General features: G+C 39.0%; 1 protein-coding gene across 2 annotated transcripts in view; it reads right to left on the reverse strand.

Moving 5' to 3' along the window:
* Positions 1 to 19,510, reverse strand: part of nlgn1 (neuroligin 1) — a 412,586-nt gene that overhangs the window by 216,239 nt on the left and 176,837 nt on the right. For both annotated transcript variants that reach the window (XM_036007130.1, XM_031311671.2), the window contains one exon: positions 18,419 to 18,571. In XM_036007130.1, the coding sequence (XP_035863023.1) occupies positions 18,419 to 18,571 (153 nt within the window). The remainder of the gene's footprint in view (positions 1 to 18,418; positions 18,572 to 19,510) is intronic.

Below are 19,510 nucleotides of genomic sequence, written 5' to 3' on the forward strand. Positions count from 1 at the left end.
CAGTCCAGCTGACCCGCCGCCAGACTCCAGTCCAGCTGACCCGCCGCCAGACTCCAGTCCAGCTGACCCGCCGCCTGACTCCGGCCCAGCTGCCCCTTCACCTGCGCAGCCTCCCAAGGGGCTCCGCCTCGGCCGACCTGCAAGGCCCCCGGAGGGGCGCTGCCCTCGACGTCCTGCCTGGCCGCCTGAGTGCCCTCGACGTCCAGTACGGCCACCTGAAAGATTCTGCCTTCGTCGCCGGTGGCCAGAAGGTTTCTGCCTCCGTCGCAGGCCGCCAGAGGGATTCTGCCTTCGTCGCCGATGGCCAGAGGGATTCTGCCTTCGTCGCCGGTGGCCAGAAGGTTTCTGCCTCCGCCGCAGGCCGCCAGAGGGATTCTGCCTTCGTCGCCGATGGCCAGAGGGATTCTGCCTTCGTCGCAGGCCGCCTGAAGGTTTCTGCCTTCGTAGTGACTCTCTGTCCCCTGTTGCCGAGGCCTCTCTGCCCCCTGTTGCCGAGGCCTCTCTGTTTCCTGTGCCCCAGTGACTCTCTGTTTCCTGTGCCCCAGTGACTCTCTGTTTCCTGTGCCCCAGTGACTCTCTGTCCCCTGTTGCCGAGGCCTCTCTGTCCCTGTCCCGGGGCAATCCTGTTCCCTGTCCCGAGTGGCCCCTTCTGTTCCCTGTCCCAAGTGGCCTCTCCTTTCCCTAGCCCCGCTTGACTGGTTTGTTAACCTGTTTGGCCCTCCTCCGGTCCCCCTCCGCCCTCCCTGGGTTGTCTTTTTGTTCTGTTTTTGGGACATCTGGGATCTGTCCCTTGGGGGGGGGGTACTGTCAGGGTTTTGGTATTTGGTTTCCTGTTTTATTTTGTAGTCTGTCTTGTCTGTCTTGTCTTGTCTAGTTTACTTCCTGTTTTCTGTTTTCCCGCCTGTTTGATTGTTCTGCCCCGCCCTGATGTGTTCCACCTGTTTGTATCACCTGTCCGTTGTTAGTGTTCATTACCTGGTGTATTTAGTTCCTGTGCTGTTCTTTGTCTGGTGTCGGATCATTGTTTGATGTTGCGTGTTTTGTGTCTGGTTTTGTTTCTGTCAGCACGTCATAGCCTGTTCAGTTTTATCTGCCTGCTCCATTTTTGGACCGCCTTTGGTTTGTTTCTGCTTTTTGTGTTTAATAAATCCTCGTGCTCATTACTCCTCGCCTGCTCTCTGCATTTGGGTCCACCAGTCTCTCTCTGCACGTGACAGATGTATAATTAGAACTGGATACAGCATTCAAGGCAGGGCCCCGTTCATTTCATGTGAGTTGCTCAGTGGCCCATGAAGCCATCATGGAGCCAACGATGCTTATAAAATTACACGAATGATAGGCACGGTTCCCGCACTCTGCGGCCCATAGCGCAGGCGCACCAGAGACGATCCCTGGCTGAGCCGGGGGTTGTGACGTTAAAAAAAATGTTAATTGATTTACAGACATCTCTTTCGTCATGTAAGTCTATGAGAAAATGTCTTTTTGGGCCAGCGGGCATCACGTGACGGGCCTGGAGTTGTAATTCCACTGTTTGGCCACTGTATTGAATTTGCTTTACTGTAAAGCCCGGCGCACTTCCTGGGGGCCTGCGATTAAAAATGAAATAATATCATTAGATTTAAAATAATCTTATTGCAAAGAATGTGATCATTTGTCTGTAATAATTTATATTCTTTTCTTGCATTTTTAAGAAAATAAGCAACTACAGACAAATAACTAAACCCATATTCCCCTGCCTGTCTTCAAATTAAAGATTACTTTGGATTGGGATCCTTATAATGTGCTTCATTATATTCTTTTAATGTGTGTGGTGTGTACAGTGTAGATTGAAGGCTGTGGTTGGTATATGGTTATAACATAGGTACATGCAGGCTGTTAAAGGCTAGGCTCAGGCTATAAGCTGGGTCAGCAGCGGTTAAAGTGCAAGCGTCAATAAATGTATGAGGGTGGGAAGGTCTCCCTGGGGCAGTAAATGAAATGCTCCTCCGCTTTAATTTCTCCATCAGAGAGCCGTGAAACCACCACTTTACACAAACAAACACACACACACACACACACACACACACACACAAAACTTGTCAACACCATGGCCAGTTCATGGCTCCCACAGGGCCAGTTATGTAAGGAGGATGGAAGCTGTCATAGTTATGAACCTGCAAGGCCAGCACTTATAGATGTCCACTCCAATTCTCTGCACTAATACACAAACATATACCTTCACAAACACACAGGTGATTTAACTACTGAACACATACATACCTAACATGTCTAGGAGGTGTTTCTTCTGGTGGCTGGTTAGAGTAGTAGTATGTCTAGTGTGCCATGGCAGAAGTTAGTAGGAGTAAAGGATCAGTGTACCTAAATTATTAGGTAAATTATAAAAAAATCTTTTATTTTGTACTTACCTTTAGTGGTATCTATAATGCATATTTGTCTGGGTTTTGAGTTACTCACTCAATACAATTCTAATTCCACCCCAATACGTGTGTAAGTGAATATAATTCTGTTTGTGGTGCTCATTGAAAAATGACAATTTGAAAATTCAATAGAAACATGTCTTTACAAAATCTAGAACACACAGTTAAATGTTGCCACTGAGACTATCTCAAAACCTAAACATATAAACCCAAAACTATCTGCCTGACTAGATACCACAGAAAGTGAGAAAATATGTATTTTGTGTGTTGTTTGTATGTTTGGGTAAACTAACCCTTTAAGAAGTGTTAGACTAATGCATGAAGGCCACACTGACCTTTATTAAAACATTTGATATGACATGACTGTATTTTTAGAATAATTATGCCAAGGTTTTTGACCTTGGCATAATTATTCTAAAAATTCAGTTAAAATTGTGCCGCAAATACGAACTATTGCTTGTGTTAGTGGAGAGGTTTGGTGTTCCAAGATGTTTTCAATAATTTTTCTGGTTTTCCACCATAAGCAGAATAAAACACTAAGAAACCTACTTTCATTTGCTTTCATATGAATATAAATAGTTGGATGATGTCTATCGAGGACATTTATCCTTGTCTTAGGCAATTGGATCAATAAATGCACAACAGGTTTTTTTGCAGTTATTGTCATTGTAATGAGTCTAATTGAAAAACATGATGTATGTAATGCTAATTAGTGCACCAAATTAAAGACAGCCAATGGGAGACACTACAGGGAGGCACTTCAAATTTAACTATACAGCCATAGACAGTAAGTGAAAGTGAGAGAGACAGTTGATTATTAGAAGATTTGTGTTAATGTATAATGAACATAGATGTTGGTGTAAACACAAGCTTGCTGAGGCCCCGCGGTGCCATTGTGTTGGAGGGGTAAATAGAATTATTAGTTATTATGCATATTAATATTAATGATTAAGTGGTTGATAATAATGGTTATACTTATCTTATTAGCGTCAGCAGGACGCAATATGCTGCTGAATAATTTTACACATGCAAATCAAGCCTGCAATGATGACACTGCACTCTCTCCCTCTTTATAATTTAGCCAGTGTTACAGTGTGTTTACTTGCACGACGACTTTGGGTGGTCTGTTTCTCTTTTTCTTTTCAAACCAGCACAGAACTCACTAAGTGCAAAGTAATTTTACAACATCAACTGAAATATTAAAGAAAACTAAGACTCTTATTTTAGTAAATCAAGGTATCATAGCATAACTGGGCTATAAACTGGAAGTGGGCTCTGTTTCAGAAGAATACCTCTTTCAAAATCACAATGACATTTGTAATGAGAAAAGACTAAAATCCAGCCAAAGCAACCTTACTCAACAACACGCCCTGTGCTTCAGTCAATCTGTCTATACAGGGATGGTAGATTTAAAAAGAATGCTGTAATACTATTGTATATTTAATGTTACTGGTTCCAGCTGCTTTTAACACAAAGTAATGTGAGAAGAGTCACTCATAGTAACAAACACGCAATAATTATCACCCAACTCTAGAGCACTTTAGCATCTTTTAGCATGTTGTTACAGCCTGCAACTTTACTGTTATTAGTTCAGATTCAACCCTGTTTCCAGCAGCAGCAGACTGCTGTTTCAAGAAAATAAAAGCTCTGATAAACCCACTGTACGTCACAATGTAGACAAAACTGGGGACTAGGTGGTTAATATTTGAACATTAGTACAGCCTTTAGCTGCTAAATAGTATTTACATCATATATTTACATCAGCACATGGTGTAGAACAAAACAGAGCTAAAACGGGAGTAAATATTCGTCATAAGTTCCCTTGGTAGACAGAAATATAAATGCTAACATTGCCTTGTGTCTGCTGGATATGTGTGTTCACCGGTGCCCTTAGTGGCTTTTGAGTTATTCATTTAACAAACCTTTGTTTTTTGTTTGATTACATATATTGATGACTTGTGTACAATGCAATAATACAAGTTTTCAAACCAATCCTGTCTGTACAGTGAGAACGTTTAAAGTGCTGATTGTTGGCTTTTTCTAAATACTTTGAATGGCAATAAATCATTCAACTGAATTCACAAACAAACAAATTTAAACAAAAAAGAGCAAGAGAGAATGGTATTGCTTAAGGGAAGAAGGAGAAACAACAGGATCTTCCTCCTTCTACTTCACCTCCTCATCCTTTTTTATCCTCCAATTGTTCTATTTTTTCCATTGGGGGAAAACAAATGAATACATGGTGAGATGTGAGAGCAGGAGCAGGGAGAAAAGAGAAGGCTGACCTTTTAGAGGATTATGGGATTTGTTAGATTTGTGTTAGAACAAAGCGAGGAGGCAATATGGCAGCTGTATTCCGTAAAATAGACTATTTAGCAGTGAGCTGCTGTTTGGCAAAGAGAGCAAGACAGTGGCAGACAAAAAGGAAAGGATCACTGTGTTAATATAATGTTTTGTGAATAGCAGTTCACTAATCTGATGCACTCATTATAGCAAAGTACAGAGACGTCTGTCTTTTAAGTAAGGTGGGAGCGAAAGGATGCCATTTGACTGGTTGCACATTTATTGTTGTACTTCAACAAAATACTGGTTGTCTATAGGAACAGTTTTTAATGAAACAATTGGATCAAATTGTTTTGCAATGAGTCCACATTGTATGCATGATATGGTTTATTATGACTCTACTTGAATTGTTGGGGCTTTATAAATTATACAGTGTGGTCTAGACCTACTCTATCTGTAAAGTGTCTCAAGATAACTCTTGTTATGATTTGATACTATAAATAAAATTGAATTGAATTGAATTGAAAAAAATTGAAACTGAATTGAATCTTTTGGGGTTTTTAAGATAATGTTTTAGTGTCCCATTCAATGCTGTTTTAGAAAAGGACACACAAAACACTCATATTTTTGATTTCTAAATTAGGAGATATTGAATAATACATCCGTAGTCTATAGTGTTCACAGACAGAAGTGAACAAGGTGAGAGTAGCAATGCTTTTTAATTATGACATGATCTTCATCCTTACCATCTGCTGGCCAAAAAACAACAAGTCATCTCTCACTCTTTCCCAACACATACAACACACTCCCACACGTGTGGCAACACAAACACACATTGATGTTGGATTGAAGTGAGTTTAATGCCAAAGCATTAACCAATGATTTGGCAGTGGTTAATGTTGGTGTTGGCAATGTTGATAGGCATCTGTTTTTAGGGGTAATACTGTACTTGTATTGGCATTTTTAAAAATGGCCTCCAATCAGCCCCTGGAGCATTGATCTTATACTCATATTATCTAGGGGCCATACTTACCAGTTTTGTTTTTTTCCTGTTACACTAAGCAGAGAATACGCAATCCTTACGTGCTGCTGTCACGCCCAGAGTAGCCAGTTTTATTAATTATATTTGAAGCGTAATGCTGCAGCATCTGCTCTGCAAACGCTCCACAAATGTTAAGCTTTCAATGCAGCCATCCCCTAGAAAATAGTAAATCAGAGTTGTTTCAGAGAAATGAGCGTGCTGTTTCAGACTGATCATTACAACTCTTAGACAACAACATTGATATTGGATGATTCTGCAAAGCCCTGGAATATGTTCAACAAAATTTTTTAGATTGAATGCTAACCATTTTAGAATTCTTGCGTGTGGTATGATTAGTTTAGACACAGAAGCTATGACTTGCCAATATCTCATATTTAATAAAAGCCACATATTGACCAAACTAATATAGGCCTAACCCTCAAATGCATTCATACAGCATTTATCTCTTTTACAGTCTTACACACACTCCCTCCCTGGCTGCCTGGTGTCTCAGCAAGACGCTCTTTTCTGACCTCTAAAAATATGGCGACGGCAGATTTGTGGCTCGTGCTGATAACCAATCAGATGGCTTGTGTCGTGCAGGGCGTACGAACCCCGTCGAGTCTTAAATCACATTTTCTCTTCATCGTTCTCTCCCTTAGTCTCTCTGTCTTCTTCTTGTTGTTTTATTTGGTGCAGACTAATAGCTCCTCAGTGGGCTGCAGAGAGGCTGACAGCCTGAGAATCTGAACAGATCAAAACCAGGTATACCTGGAACTACATCAGACCAGTGGATAGAAAAGAATGAGACAGTTATCTGTGTGGAAAATCAAATTAAGATTTTTAAAAATATCATCAGACAGATAGACAGTTGTTCAGAGACTGGACTGGGTCCACTCCCCTACAGATGTAGTTTACAGTGATCAGAGGTGTTACACACCACACACTTTGATCCTACTGCTACATGTGTCCATCTGCTGTACTAGCCCCATTGCACTCACACATGCGCACACATACACTCATGCTCAAGCTTGCATTCACACACAAGCAGAGGCCAACGCTTTGATCAATAAATAACACTGCCCCAGGGGTTTGGTACACACACACACACACACACACACACACACACACACACACAGATTGCTACACATACAGTTTGTAATGAGGTGCCTAGTAATAACTCGGTGTGGAGGGATGTAATCTAATTTTTTTTCTCAACCCTTCTCTCCAACTGCCTACTGCTCCCCTGCCCAGCCAATCAGCTTTTATCCAACCTCTAGCCAATCAGCTGGCCCCTTTGGGGTGGATGGTGAATGGGTCCCAAAACACAGGACTTTCAAGCAGGGGAGTGGTCTTCATGTCCCTATAGAAGTTAAGAGGAAAACACAGAACTTTCACTCAAGAAACAAGTGTACGTGTCCCAGAAGTACTACTTAAGGGGACCTGTCATGACCGCTGTCACGATGGTCACTGTAATTTCATAATTCATCATACAAATTATTGTGCATAGGTTTTCGTACGATATCTTATGAACCCATTGATGAGAATTAGTTTATCTGTTACACCAATACAAAACTAACAGCATTGGGTTTTAGAATCCAATCATACCAACCCTATTATTAATTATTACCTAGCAAACTATCTTACAATTCTCACAACACATTTGATTTGACATTTGACATTTGATTGTTGATTAGATGGAGGGAGAGCAGACAAAATACATGCAAAGGAAATGATGGTGTAAAGAAAAGCAAGAAATTAAACAAAAGGGAAGGGGGTTAAAAACAAAAACAAAAACTGACTCAATCTGAAAGCTCATACTGAATAATGGGTATTGGCAATACAAAATGCAGAAATATTGTAATTGCAGCAACTCAGTTTTTAATGTGTCTTGGTTGAATTTGAGTCAATATGATTTTCCTAGTATATTTAATGGTTACTTATCTAGCTGTATGCGTTTTCAGGCATTACCAGGCAAATAATGGTAAATTACATAAGTAGAAGTAGAAGAAACACAAAGCTCAAAAGTAATTCTAACATTTGCAGTTCTAGGCACTGTTACAGATAACATAAATTGTCAAATTTGCCAAAATTTGACCATTTGATTAGCATACTGTTAGTCTGTTTCAGTCTGTATGTTCCTTATTTGATATGATAATTGTATTAAAGATTTTATTTAGCTTTTGAAATGCACTACATAGTGTATGTTATCATCAGTCAGTTTTCCAGTAATCTCTATTTACAGATAGCTTCCGTTTGTAGTACGTTTGAGACTACAATCACATTTGATTTGGTTGCATGCAGGTGAACAGTCCGTGTGAAGAGCAAAAGAGGCGGAACGCACTGGGCAAAATGTAATCTTGGAAGCCATCAGCTTCATCGACTGGCTTGACCTCAGTGACTTGACTCTGAGAGTAGTTAGGAGATGCGACACGAAGCTGGGTTCAGTTCACAATGTTCTAAAGGTTTAATGAGACACACAAGAATATATAAAGGGGCATTGGTTTAAGTTAGGTTCACACAGATAAATCTTTAGGAAGGAAAACAGTGCGACAATTTATGATACCAATTAAAACAGATGAGAGAGGCTTTCACCGAATGAAATGCAACAGATTCACAACAGGCACATTCTGCACTTTAGTTAGCATATATCAGATTAGTAGTATTAGTAGTTTTTTTTAGAAAAAAAATGTTTTCCTCAGTTTGTTTAGTTGGTGTTAGTATTTTTAGTACTTAGGTCATTGTTAAAGGGTACCTACAGTTTTTATTCAACCTGGACCCTATTTTACTATGTTTTTATATCTGAGTGATTGATGGGAACAACAATCTTTGAAATTGTTCCAGTATTAAGCCAGATCGCTGCAGTCTGCATTAGAGAAACAAGCTACAATGTAAGTTAATAGGGCAATTGTCCAGCTTGTATTTACCTTCACAAAAGTGCTTGTTTTGTAACTGACAGGCTCAGATTAATATTCTAAGTGTCTGACAACATTATGGAAAGGATCCCTTCAGAGGTAGACCTTTAAAACCTCTTTGAGACCTTCCTGTTTAACCAGAAACAGTCGCTAGCGATAAACCCACCAGAAAAAAACAATACTTTTAGCATGTATAGAGCCAACATATTTTCACATGTAAATTGGTAAACTATGTGTTTATTTCAACCAAAACTAGAGTTGTGATGGTTATAAAAGTGGAAAGACGACCCGAAACAGCTTTTCACAGTTTTATTTTGCTTCTGTCGACTTTGAATGAAGTCTATTTTACGATGCTAAAATTAGTGTTTATTTACATGGAGTCTGGTGGGTTTAGCGAATGCAATTTTGCGGATGTTTTTATGTTTAAAAAAAGGATCTTACTCTTTAACAGAAAGGTCGACTTCCTTAGAAATCCTTTCCTATGTTGTCAGACACTTAGAATATCTGAGCCTGTCAGTGTCAAAACAAGCATTTTTGTGAAGGTAAATACAAGCTGGACAATCACAATATTAACTTACATTGTAGCTTGTTTCACCGCTGCCGACTGCAGCAATCTTGCTTAATACTGGACCAGTTTCAAAGAGTGTTCTTCCCATCAGTCACTTAGACACAAAAACATAGGAAAATAGGATCCAGGTTGAAAAAAAACGGTAGTTACCCATTAAGAGCAGGACAAAGAAAGAGAAAGAGAATTTATTCTAGTAGGCCAAAAACATGGCAGAAGAGTATAAGAAAGGAGAGTGTTTAATTGTTAGTTCAGAGCTTGTCAGGGATAGAAAGCATGCACATGCAAGTGTGTGGCTGGTTTCATTTGACCCCTTTTGGTGTAACAGAGCATTTTGTGTCTTAATTATTAGAATTATTACTGCATCTCATTTTGCCCAGTTTGGTTTATTATTATTAATGAAAATATTATTATTATAATTTAGCCTTTGTATTTATTATTTATCCATGGCCATGATCTTTCTCCAACCTTAACCAAGTGGGTACAGTGACTTGAATGTAAAACTATAAAAGCATATAAGTATAAGTCATAATGTATGAAATTTAAAAGCTTCGCCTTTAATGACACTTTGGCAGACTGGGCTGAAGGTAGATTTACAGTAAAAGGTCTGTCCAAAAATAATTGGTAATTCTAACATTTACCACTAGATTAGTGATATGTTAAGGTGTTTAACCAGAAACAGCCCCAAAATTCTCCAAACTCCATTTAAATAAACAAAACTTTTAGTCTGTATAGAGCCAGCATATTATACGTTTATTTCAACCAAACCAGAGTGGTGATTGTTGGAACAGTAAAGTGTTTCAATAAAGTGTGTTTTATGATAATAAAATTACTGTTTATTGAAATACAGTGGGTTTGGCAATAGCAATTTTGGGGCTGTTTCATGTTAAAGAAGAAGGACCTTACTCTTTACAAAAAGTTCAACCTCTGTAGGCATCCTCTCCATGTTTGTTTTGTGAAACTACTAATTTGTACTCAAATGAAAAATTGTGGCGCACAATGTGTTTCAAACTCTCAAAATCAAATCAAAGAGTGGACATGACCATGTATAACACGTAATACATGAAATATTCATATTAATGTGTGCATTGTAGTGGGTTGGTGGCCTGTGGCAAAAGTTGTGCCTAGAGACACTTGGCGCTGTGGAGCTTGCTGAGATGGTCATCTGTTGTCCCGGCCTCGGTTAGATTAATCCAATTCCTGATGCATCGGCAAAGCTGCTGTAAACCTTGCCATGCCAACCGCCCTGTTGCCAGATCACCATTATATTAGCATAGCTTACACTGGCATTGCAGCCCATTCACTGAATAAATTAATATGCCAACAACACTGAGCCAACTTAGCAGGACACAAAAAAAACGAGCAATGGCAGACTGAAAGAACCACACAATGGCCAGGAGATTACTACCCCATAATGACAGGACAGTGCCATACATGGTGGATACAGTCCTGGTGGTTTAAGCTTCAAGATAACAACACTGAGTGTGGTTAACTTGGTCCAACTGTTATATGTTATACAAATTTGAAATGAACCTGCTATTAGCTGATATCTCCCACATTTCAGCTGTCATTAGCCATGTTTAAATAAAATTACACACTCAGAACTGACTGATGATAACATAATATCAACAGTATGTAGTGGAATTCAAAAGCTAAATAAAAGCTCTTATTCCAACCATTCAGTTTAAAATGTAATACAATCATGTCAAATATGGAACATACTGACTGGAACAGACAGCATGCTAATCAAATGTCAAATTTGGACCAATTTTACAATAAATCTTATCTGTAAAAAACGATAAGTTATCTGTCTCTGTTCGGTCCAAGGTTTCATTCAACTGCAACATCTCATAAAACAGCTCATATGTGTGTACTTTATTATGATGAATGGACTAAACATTGGGACTTCTTTGAACTTGAAGGACATATTCTCTCTAGCTGACTATCTGTAGGCATACTTGGTAGAGATTTCAAATATCTTGAACTCGGTCTTCTCACCCAGTAATAATGGGATTTTGGCATTTCGGTACAGTGAAAGTGGGAAATATTGCAGCAAATATTACAGCATGTCTCAATGCAGCATGTCCACTGATCAAAGCTCTCTCTGCCCTAAAATAGCTGAGGAAATGTTTGAGCTTCACTTGGCTAATTTACAGGAGAGAACATCCAAGCAGCATGGCAACGGTTTGCTGATGATACATTTAGACACACACACACACACACACACACACACACACACACACACGTAAAGCCTGTCGACATTGAATGTCTTGGGTGCAAAAACAGGAACATAAGAACACAGCAAAGCCTCGATGATAAAAACAGTTTGGTATACTGAATGGCTTCATGAAAAGCTAAATAGCCACGGTACCTATACATGTTAATAGTTTTTAACATGTATACAGTACATTTGCCGTACATGTATCATTTTAATACATAAACTGAACAACAACCAAGATGTGAAGCCTTTATCACCAGTATTATTGTAAAGGTTACTTCAGGTTAATATCACATTTTCTTCTTCTGGTATCTTTTTATGAGGAGACTGAACAAGTTGGACGTTATTTTCACTCCTTCAGATATCTTACTGTAAGTTACCTGATACTTTTTAGCTTCATTTTTGGGATGATTGTGAATTGTGGAGAAATCCATTTGATTTCTTGTCACATCTGGCATGTAATTATCCCAAATAAAATACATTATAACAGACAATAATTGTCTCAGTGACTTCCTTGTGTCTAAACAGTATCTTTACCACTGAAGGCTGCAGTATTTACACCTTGTAAGCATACGCACAACTTTGAAAAAAGTCTGCATTCATCAGGTTAGGTCAAAGCTGATCCCAAAAATGGTACAAGGAGAAATAGTGATTATTTGAATCCTGATGTTTGGAGGGAAAATAATCATTAGCCTCTAATAAAGACTCAAGTGAAACACTTTGTTTAAGGGTCAGACGCAGTCCATGAGTTTCTGAGCGAGCTGTGTCAGGGTTACTAGCAAGGATGGATGCAGAGGGGAGAGGAGAAATGGCACAGAGGTACAAAAAGAGTAATAAACCCAAATCATTGGGGTATTTGTTTCAGGGATAAAAAAAATAATAAGCATGAAAATACTAGTCCTTAACACTAAGCCAGCAGGACAAAAATAACTGAAAAATGAATGCCCAATTAATGTAGAGGCAGAAAACGAAAGAAGATATATGAGCCAGAGAGAGAGAGGCAGAGGGCGTAATATTTTGGAAAGATACCGCCTGTGTGAGAGGAAATGTTTCTCAGGCAAACACATGCAGTGCTAATTTGGATACAATTAAAGCCATGCACGCTACATCTGATGTATGTGTTTCAGAGTGTGCAATGCATGCTGAAAAATGATACATGCTGTGAAATTTCTCCACATTTGGACCATCGTGGGACACTAAATGACTCCACTGACACCCAGTGAGATAATGATAAAGCTAATGTTTGAGCATTTCTTTTTATAAAATTGCTGTTATTTTAATTTTTAACTTATAAAACATCAATAACCCACAAGTACATACACAAGAACTCTAGCTTTTTAATCTAATTACATTGCTTTTGAGACATCTTCACTTGCATTTTGTTTTCTGCCTCTGCCTGTTTGCTGCTCAGTTTCCTGCATGGTCTTTTCTCAAGCCAGGACTTTTAGATGTGATCGTGGTGCTGAAAGCAGTGCAGTTAGAGAAGCAGTGCCGTGCAGAGAAATGGATATTTTACTGGCCAGGTATATCTTAAAACAATCAGAGGCTTGATGAATTGGCTGAATGGCTGATGTATAGCTGGAATGGAAGGGGTATTTGGAGAAGGTTTGAGTCAGGGAAATGCACCTCATCAATCAGCATGATTAAAGGTTTTGGCTGGGCCGGAACAAACTCAACACTAAGGGCCTGGCCTTAAAGGCACAGTCCGCTGTTTGGAGGTACAACAAACAAGCTCTGTGTATGTACTGGTTTCATGTATTGGCAGTTGCAATCAACTTTTGTGGTTTTGTGTATGTCAGAACACCACTATGGTGCATGTTGGAGCAGTAGACCTATTCTTATTTGAATCTTCTAGGTATTAAACTGCTAATTTTCATATATTTCTGGTTGCTCAACAATTACTTTCATGTTATATAAATTTGCGAGTTAAGGATAGCCAGGTGTTCCAGTGCCCCTCAGAAATGCATCTTCTCCTACTTGTCTTAATATATTATTACTGTACCTGGATGACATAGTACTTAGTTTCCTAAGTAGTTGAGGTGTTAAGTAAAACAAAGCCAACCCTACAGAAGAATGTCCCATTTTAAACCAAGGAGGAGTGAGATACTGAAGACAATACATACATGCCACCTTTAATTATGACACTTTGACAGCATTATACCATGTGTTCCATTAACACCCCATCTGCACACTGGAGGAACTCCTAATTCATTCAACACACACATTCATACACACCAGTGGACACACACTGACAGTAGCATACTATATACGTGCCCCATGGCCAAATCCATTGTAGCCAAGGCCCTTAAACAATAAATACAGCTTCGCGTCAGCAGCTCTGCATATTTAAAGCCACTGATGGCTTCCTACAAAGCACTTGTTCTCACAGACTAACAAACACACACTAAGCCAAGAAGAAAAATCACTGGTGCGACAGTAGGGAGTTCTGTCAGCAGAGCAGCATCTCCAAGCGAGCAGGTGCTGCAATGGCTGGCTGGGTAAGGTCAACCGCACACTTTAACCAACTGAGGCTAACTGGCTGGCTGGAGAACATAATTATGAGTCTGGGAGACAGCTGAAAGTTATAAATGAAGGAAGGTGTTAACACACTGCTTTCTAGTCTTTTAGTCAAAGATCGTAATGTCCTTTTGATATGTGTAATACCTTGCGGTTCTTTGTGGATAGGACTCACTGAATTCTTTCATTCATTCTCCAAGCTTTGTTCAACCCTGGTCTGGCCCTGGAGGCTTTTAGAAAACATGCCATCTGCCTGGGTTGTGAGTGGGACAATTAGAGAGGGTAGACCCAAGGTTGTTTTCAAAAGTAATTCTGTATTTTTGGTTGTTTGTGTGTGAAAGTAGTTATTGAACTGTGGGTTCAGCAAACCACTCTTGGGTCCACTACAAAATGTGGTGTGGGGTCTGTTTCAAGTAAGCTCTACAGGGGTCCCTCGAAGTCCACACCAAATGTTAAACCCACACACTCCATGTGCTGATTAATTAAACAACATTAATGTTCAACATGACACATAAATGTTACATTGTCAGGTATAATACCTCACTTGTTGGTCTATTCATTAAGCATATGGAGAAAAACAGTTTTTGTTATGATAGCTCTCTCTAAAACTCTGTATGGGCTTTATTTTATTCTTTTTTTCATATTTTTCTAACTCCGAACTCGTAAAATACGGATGATTGGGCAGTGGCTGTGAGTAGTATGAAAGCCCGAAATTCCGCGTAGGGAGGTTGGTTGGGGTGGTAGATGGGTCAAACAACACAGGACTTTCACCCCGGAGACCGGGGTTCGTGTCCTGTGTCTCATGTTTCCTAAACCCAACTCTCGCTTTCTTCTTTTCCTAAACCCAACTGTCCCCTTCTTTTTTTTCCTAAACCCAACTGTCCCGTTCTTGTCCCGTGTGTCACAGAAACGTACCTTTTATAAGCCCACCCACAATATTTTCTTTAACCTAAAGTCAAAAGTGACGCCAATAGTCCCGACCAAACAAATAACAAATAAAGCTTGTTTAGATATGGCGCTAAAAGAGACTTTTAGCGTCAATAACAACGCCAAAGGCACCTGACCAAGCGTCCGTATATTATGCGATGGGAGTGAGAATGTGTTGTGAATGCACATTCATCCAGTACAAAAACCTGCATTTGGTATGAACCTTACTAAATGGATATGGACCTTGATTGAAGGTGCTGCTGGATTATGACATGCCACACATGGCTACTTTGGGTTTTTTTTTCCCCGTATAGGGACCAAAGTAAAAAGAAAAAAGCTTGTACTACTGTCTATATTTGTAGAACTCGCACGTTCACAAAGGTGAGGTCATAATATATGTTGCACAATCAATTCACAGTTCGGTTTCTTTCATGCGAAAATAAATTAAGAGCTAAAATGTCATGGTAGATCTACATGGCTCCAGCACAATTTTACATACTTTGAGAACCAATGACAAATCTCAAAATAAGTAGTGCAAAAATGTTTGGGAATAAATGAAACATGTAGATGTTTTACTTTACTTAATACTAGTTTTGTTAAGATGGGTATTTTTGGCAGTGAAGGTATTACTGAACTCCCTTACTTCCAAACTAAAAAGTAGATGACTGACTGGAAAGCCCAGCAGTTATGAGTCTTACACCTACTGTAGCTGAGTATCAACTCTCTCCTTGTCACTCTCACACACACACACACACACACACACACACACACACACACACACACACACACACATACACACCATCACATGTTTGGTGAGGTAAAGCTGTATGCTTTTGTCCGTTGCCAGGGGGGTAAACACAAACACATAGAGTCTAATCTGAGCGCAAACAGCGGCGCCTCATGTTAACCAGCGGGGATACAGTTTCCCTCAACACCAGGAGGCCTGCAGCAGTTAAGAGCCCACACATCAGAAACAGAGAGAGAGAATGAGAGAAGGATCCTGGTACCTTAAAAATAATTAAAAGTTAGAACATGTGATTGACTGATTGTTGTTTTGCTTTGTATTGTTTATCCTTTGCTTGTCTTTTTGGCATTTTCTTCCACTGTTGCCCTCTGATGTATCTAACATGTAATGGGAAGATGTAATTGGTAAATATTATATCTGAAACAAAACAAATTGAATCTGACATTTCAGTATTTAACAGTATTTCCCCAAAGAAATATCATAACTGTTGCCTGGTTATAGGGCTACAATTGATAATTATGTTATTATTATTTGAATTATTATCAATTATATTTATATATCAATCATTATAGTAATTCATTGATTATTAACCCTGTAAAATGTGAAAACTACTTGAAATATTTAATTAGCTTTTGTTGTCAAGCCAACAGTCTTGCATCCAGCATTGTCACATATTAGAAGCTGGAACCAGCAAATGCATAATTGGTATATTTGGTTAATGACAATTCATTTATAAATTGCTGTTCATTCATGTCTGTCAAATGTCTGCCATCATTGCTGTATACTGCTCCTAGACATTTAGCTATAGAAAAGGGCATTTTGTGTAAAGTGAGTATTAATTGGCTCAGAGGTTAGCAATGCTGTCTCACAACAGGAAGGTCCAGGATTTGAATCTCAGCTCATTACACATAAAGGTTTCGTAATGTGGACTTGAGAAACGTCAATAGTTGGGAACGTATGTATTAGTATTTTTGCAGTACTGTATCAACATCTGCATACAGTAGTTGATGCATGTGTTTATCCTGCACACTGGGATAGTCTCCTGCCCCCTCACGACCCTGAAAAGGAATAAGTGGGTATTAAAAAGGAATGAATGATTGGTAACTGCAGATGATGGAATGCATTGTTTAAAGTTCGATTTTGTGGTTTTGGCAGGGCTTGAAGGTTGCCAAGGGGGGTTGTCCATCCAGTGGCTGACTGACAGTTATATCTCCAAGAGACGTGAACCACAATTGCTCTGCTGGAATCTACTTAGTTTAAGTTTCTATCACCTAATTTATATCTGTCAGAAAACTTAATATCACTGTGTTTCATTAGATTACATGCAAGAAAACATAAGGCTTTCTCACTGATATTCACTATTTTAAATTTAAACAAAATAACTATAAGTCATGTAAAAGAGATCAGGGCATTTCAGACCACCTGCAGAGAACATTAATGTTGTGTGTCATGTTCTGTATCTGCCAGCAACATCTCAAAGAATTGCCTTTAAGCCTTTATGCTCATTCCACACACACACATACAAATATATGCACACACACAAACATATGCCCTCAGATGAACGGTTTCTAGTTGAGTGAAAGGCGGATATTGCTCTATATCTTTGTTCTGGTACAGTTTAATACAATAGAGAGAAAACCCCCAGAAACCAAAATAACGTGGAAATGGAATCCGTTCCTTCCATCCAAACAAATGACAGCACAATCTCATTTAGGACGGAGGCAGAGAACCTTTGTTTCCGTCATGTGTCGCAATATATACCTGGCCTCTGGGTAAAGCTGTGACATCCATTAAAAGGAAAAAAAGATTTAGGAATTACACTGATGAGAAACTAAGGAAAAAAAGAGAAGGGACTGAAGATCAGAGAAGACATTGCCATTATAAGGCTGCTAAGTTTAAAAAAGGAGATGGGGAGAGTAGATGCAGATAATGTGGTAACTGGGTCAAATCCCAGTGTCATCATCAAAATAAAAGCTGACCTATTACATCACAACATCAATGTTAGTATATCCTTAACATCTGACAAATGTGTGTATCTTTTTAAGATAAAATGGGTTGGTAGCATCATGCCCACAATATTTCAAACAATATCTGTTTGTACCGTCACACACTGCAATGGACAATATTATATAATAATCTGCTTGACAGACGGTGAAGGAAGACAATTTACACCTTTTTTTTAAGAATGTAATTTGATTCAAATCCAGCCTTTGGATATCAATGTCTGAAATATAATCAACAAAGCAGTAAAAACAGATATAAGCCGCAGAAATCAGTATGAACCAGTTATTAACAAGAGCAAAGACCAATGTAACAAAATAAGAGCTCAGATTCATGTTAAAGAATGCTAAACTAAGCTCTCTTCTCTATCTTGAATATCGAAACAGCAGTACACAGAATTACCAAAAGAAAGCAAGAAAAGAAGAAGAAGAAGAAGAAGAAGAAGAAGAAGAAGAAGAAGAAGAAGAAGAGCACTTAGGAACAAATTTTACAATTCTAGTGTTGGCACTGAGGCTAAGTTAAACTCTGGAATGTAACCAACAGGAACACATAACAACACCAAAAGAGATTGATGCAAAGAAAGAAAGAAATATTCTTAGTTTAAACCGTTATGCTAAGCTAAAGTCACTGGAAAATACCAGCAGCAGTACATTTAATCACCAAAAGAGATCGGTGCAAAGAAAGAAAGAAAAAAAGAAGTTGAGAAATGAAATTCCTATAGATTAACCTAATGGAATTACCAATAAATGGGAAGGACAAATAAAGAAAAAACAGTGGTTGTGTATCACACATTAGAGCAGGAGCCTTACCTAGGACGCCCAGCCGGTAGTTGACAGTTATGACAATCACATTTCCATAGCTGGCCAGGATGCTGCCATCAAACATATTCCCAGTTCCTTCCATGTAGGAGCCCCCGTGGATAAAAACCATCACTGGCTTGGGGCTTCCACTCTCCCTAATGTCTGGAGGAGGGGGGGGGAGAAAGGAAGAGGAGGAGGTGGAGAAGGTAGAAGGACTGATTAGATGACAGATTGAAGGTGACAGCAAGAGATGAAATTGCAATACTTTAGGGGGCTTTGGCCACCTCTTTAGTTTTTTTTTTCTCTGAGTAATCTTGGCACACTGGCTTTTTAACATGGAGACCTTGTTAGTTTGAGGCGTCAAACCATTCATTTTTGTACATGAAGGCTGTGACATGTTTGTTTTGATTGGAATATGTTGTTTATTTATTAACCTATTTTAAATCTATATAGGTGTAAATGAAACGGGATATTTAAAGTGCCGAGTGCTAATTTTCCTCCAGGCAATGGACTGTCAATGTTGAGTGGCAATCTAAACTGTCATACCAAGTCGAGGTAAAACTTGTGCGACTAATCTGGAAGAAAATCTAATAAAAAAATTGCATATTAGGTTTGGACAATTTTATGAAAAATTGAAAAAAAAAACTGCTATATTGAAACTTTAATTTAGATTCAGGTAAGCACTTCATAGTTGTTTAGCTGTAGGGAAATATTTGCCTTGATTTTGTGAATATAAATGCATGTGAGCACTGAGATATTAAACAGAACTAAAACCTGAATGGGACATTTGTCTTTTTAAATAATTTAAAGCGTTGTGAAGGACAGGATGTTGATTCAGCTTTTAAATTACAGCTCAGTCATTTCCATAAATTACAGTGTAATAAGGCAGTAGCTAAATGCGGTCGATGATCAGTTGTCATACTGGATTTACATATCCTGCAACAAGGCAGGAGGTGTGTTTCTATTAACATAGGAATATTTTTGAATGTGTAGTTGCATCTGTCAAATATGATGCCAAGGTGAGGAGAATGGTGCATGCTGTTAGTAGCAGAATTACTCATGTTAAAATGTGTTACATATGGCTGATTAGAGTGGAAGAAG

The sequence above is a fragment of the Sander lucioperca genome, chromosome 11 (assembly GCF_008315115.2).
Source record: "Sander lucioperca isolate FBNREF2018 chromosome 11, SLUC_FBN_1.2, whole genome shotgun sequence".
Classification (NCBI taxonomy): domain Eukaryota; kingdom Metazoa; phylum Chordata; class Actinopteri; order Perciformes; family Percidae; genus Sander; species Sander lucioperca.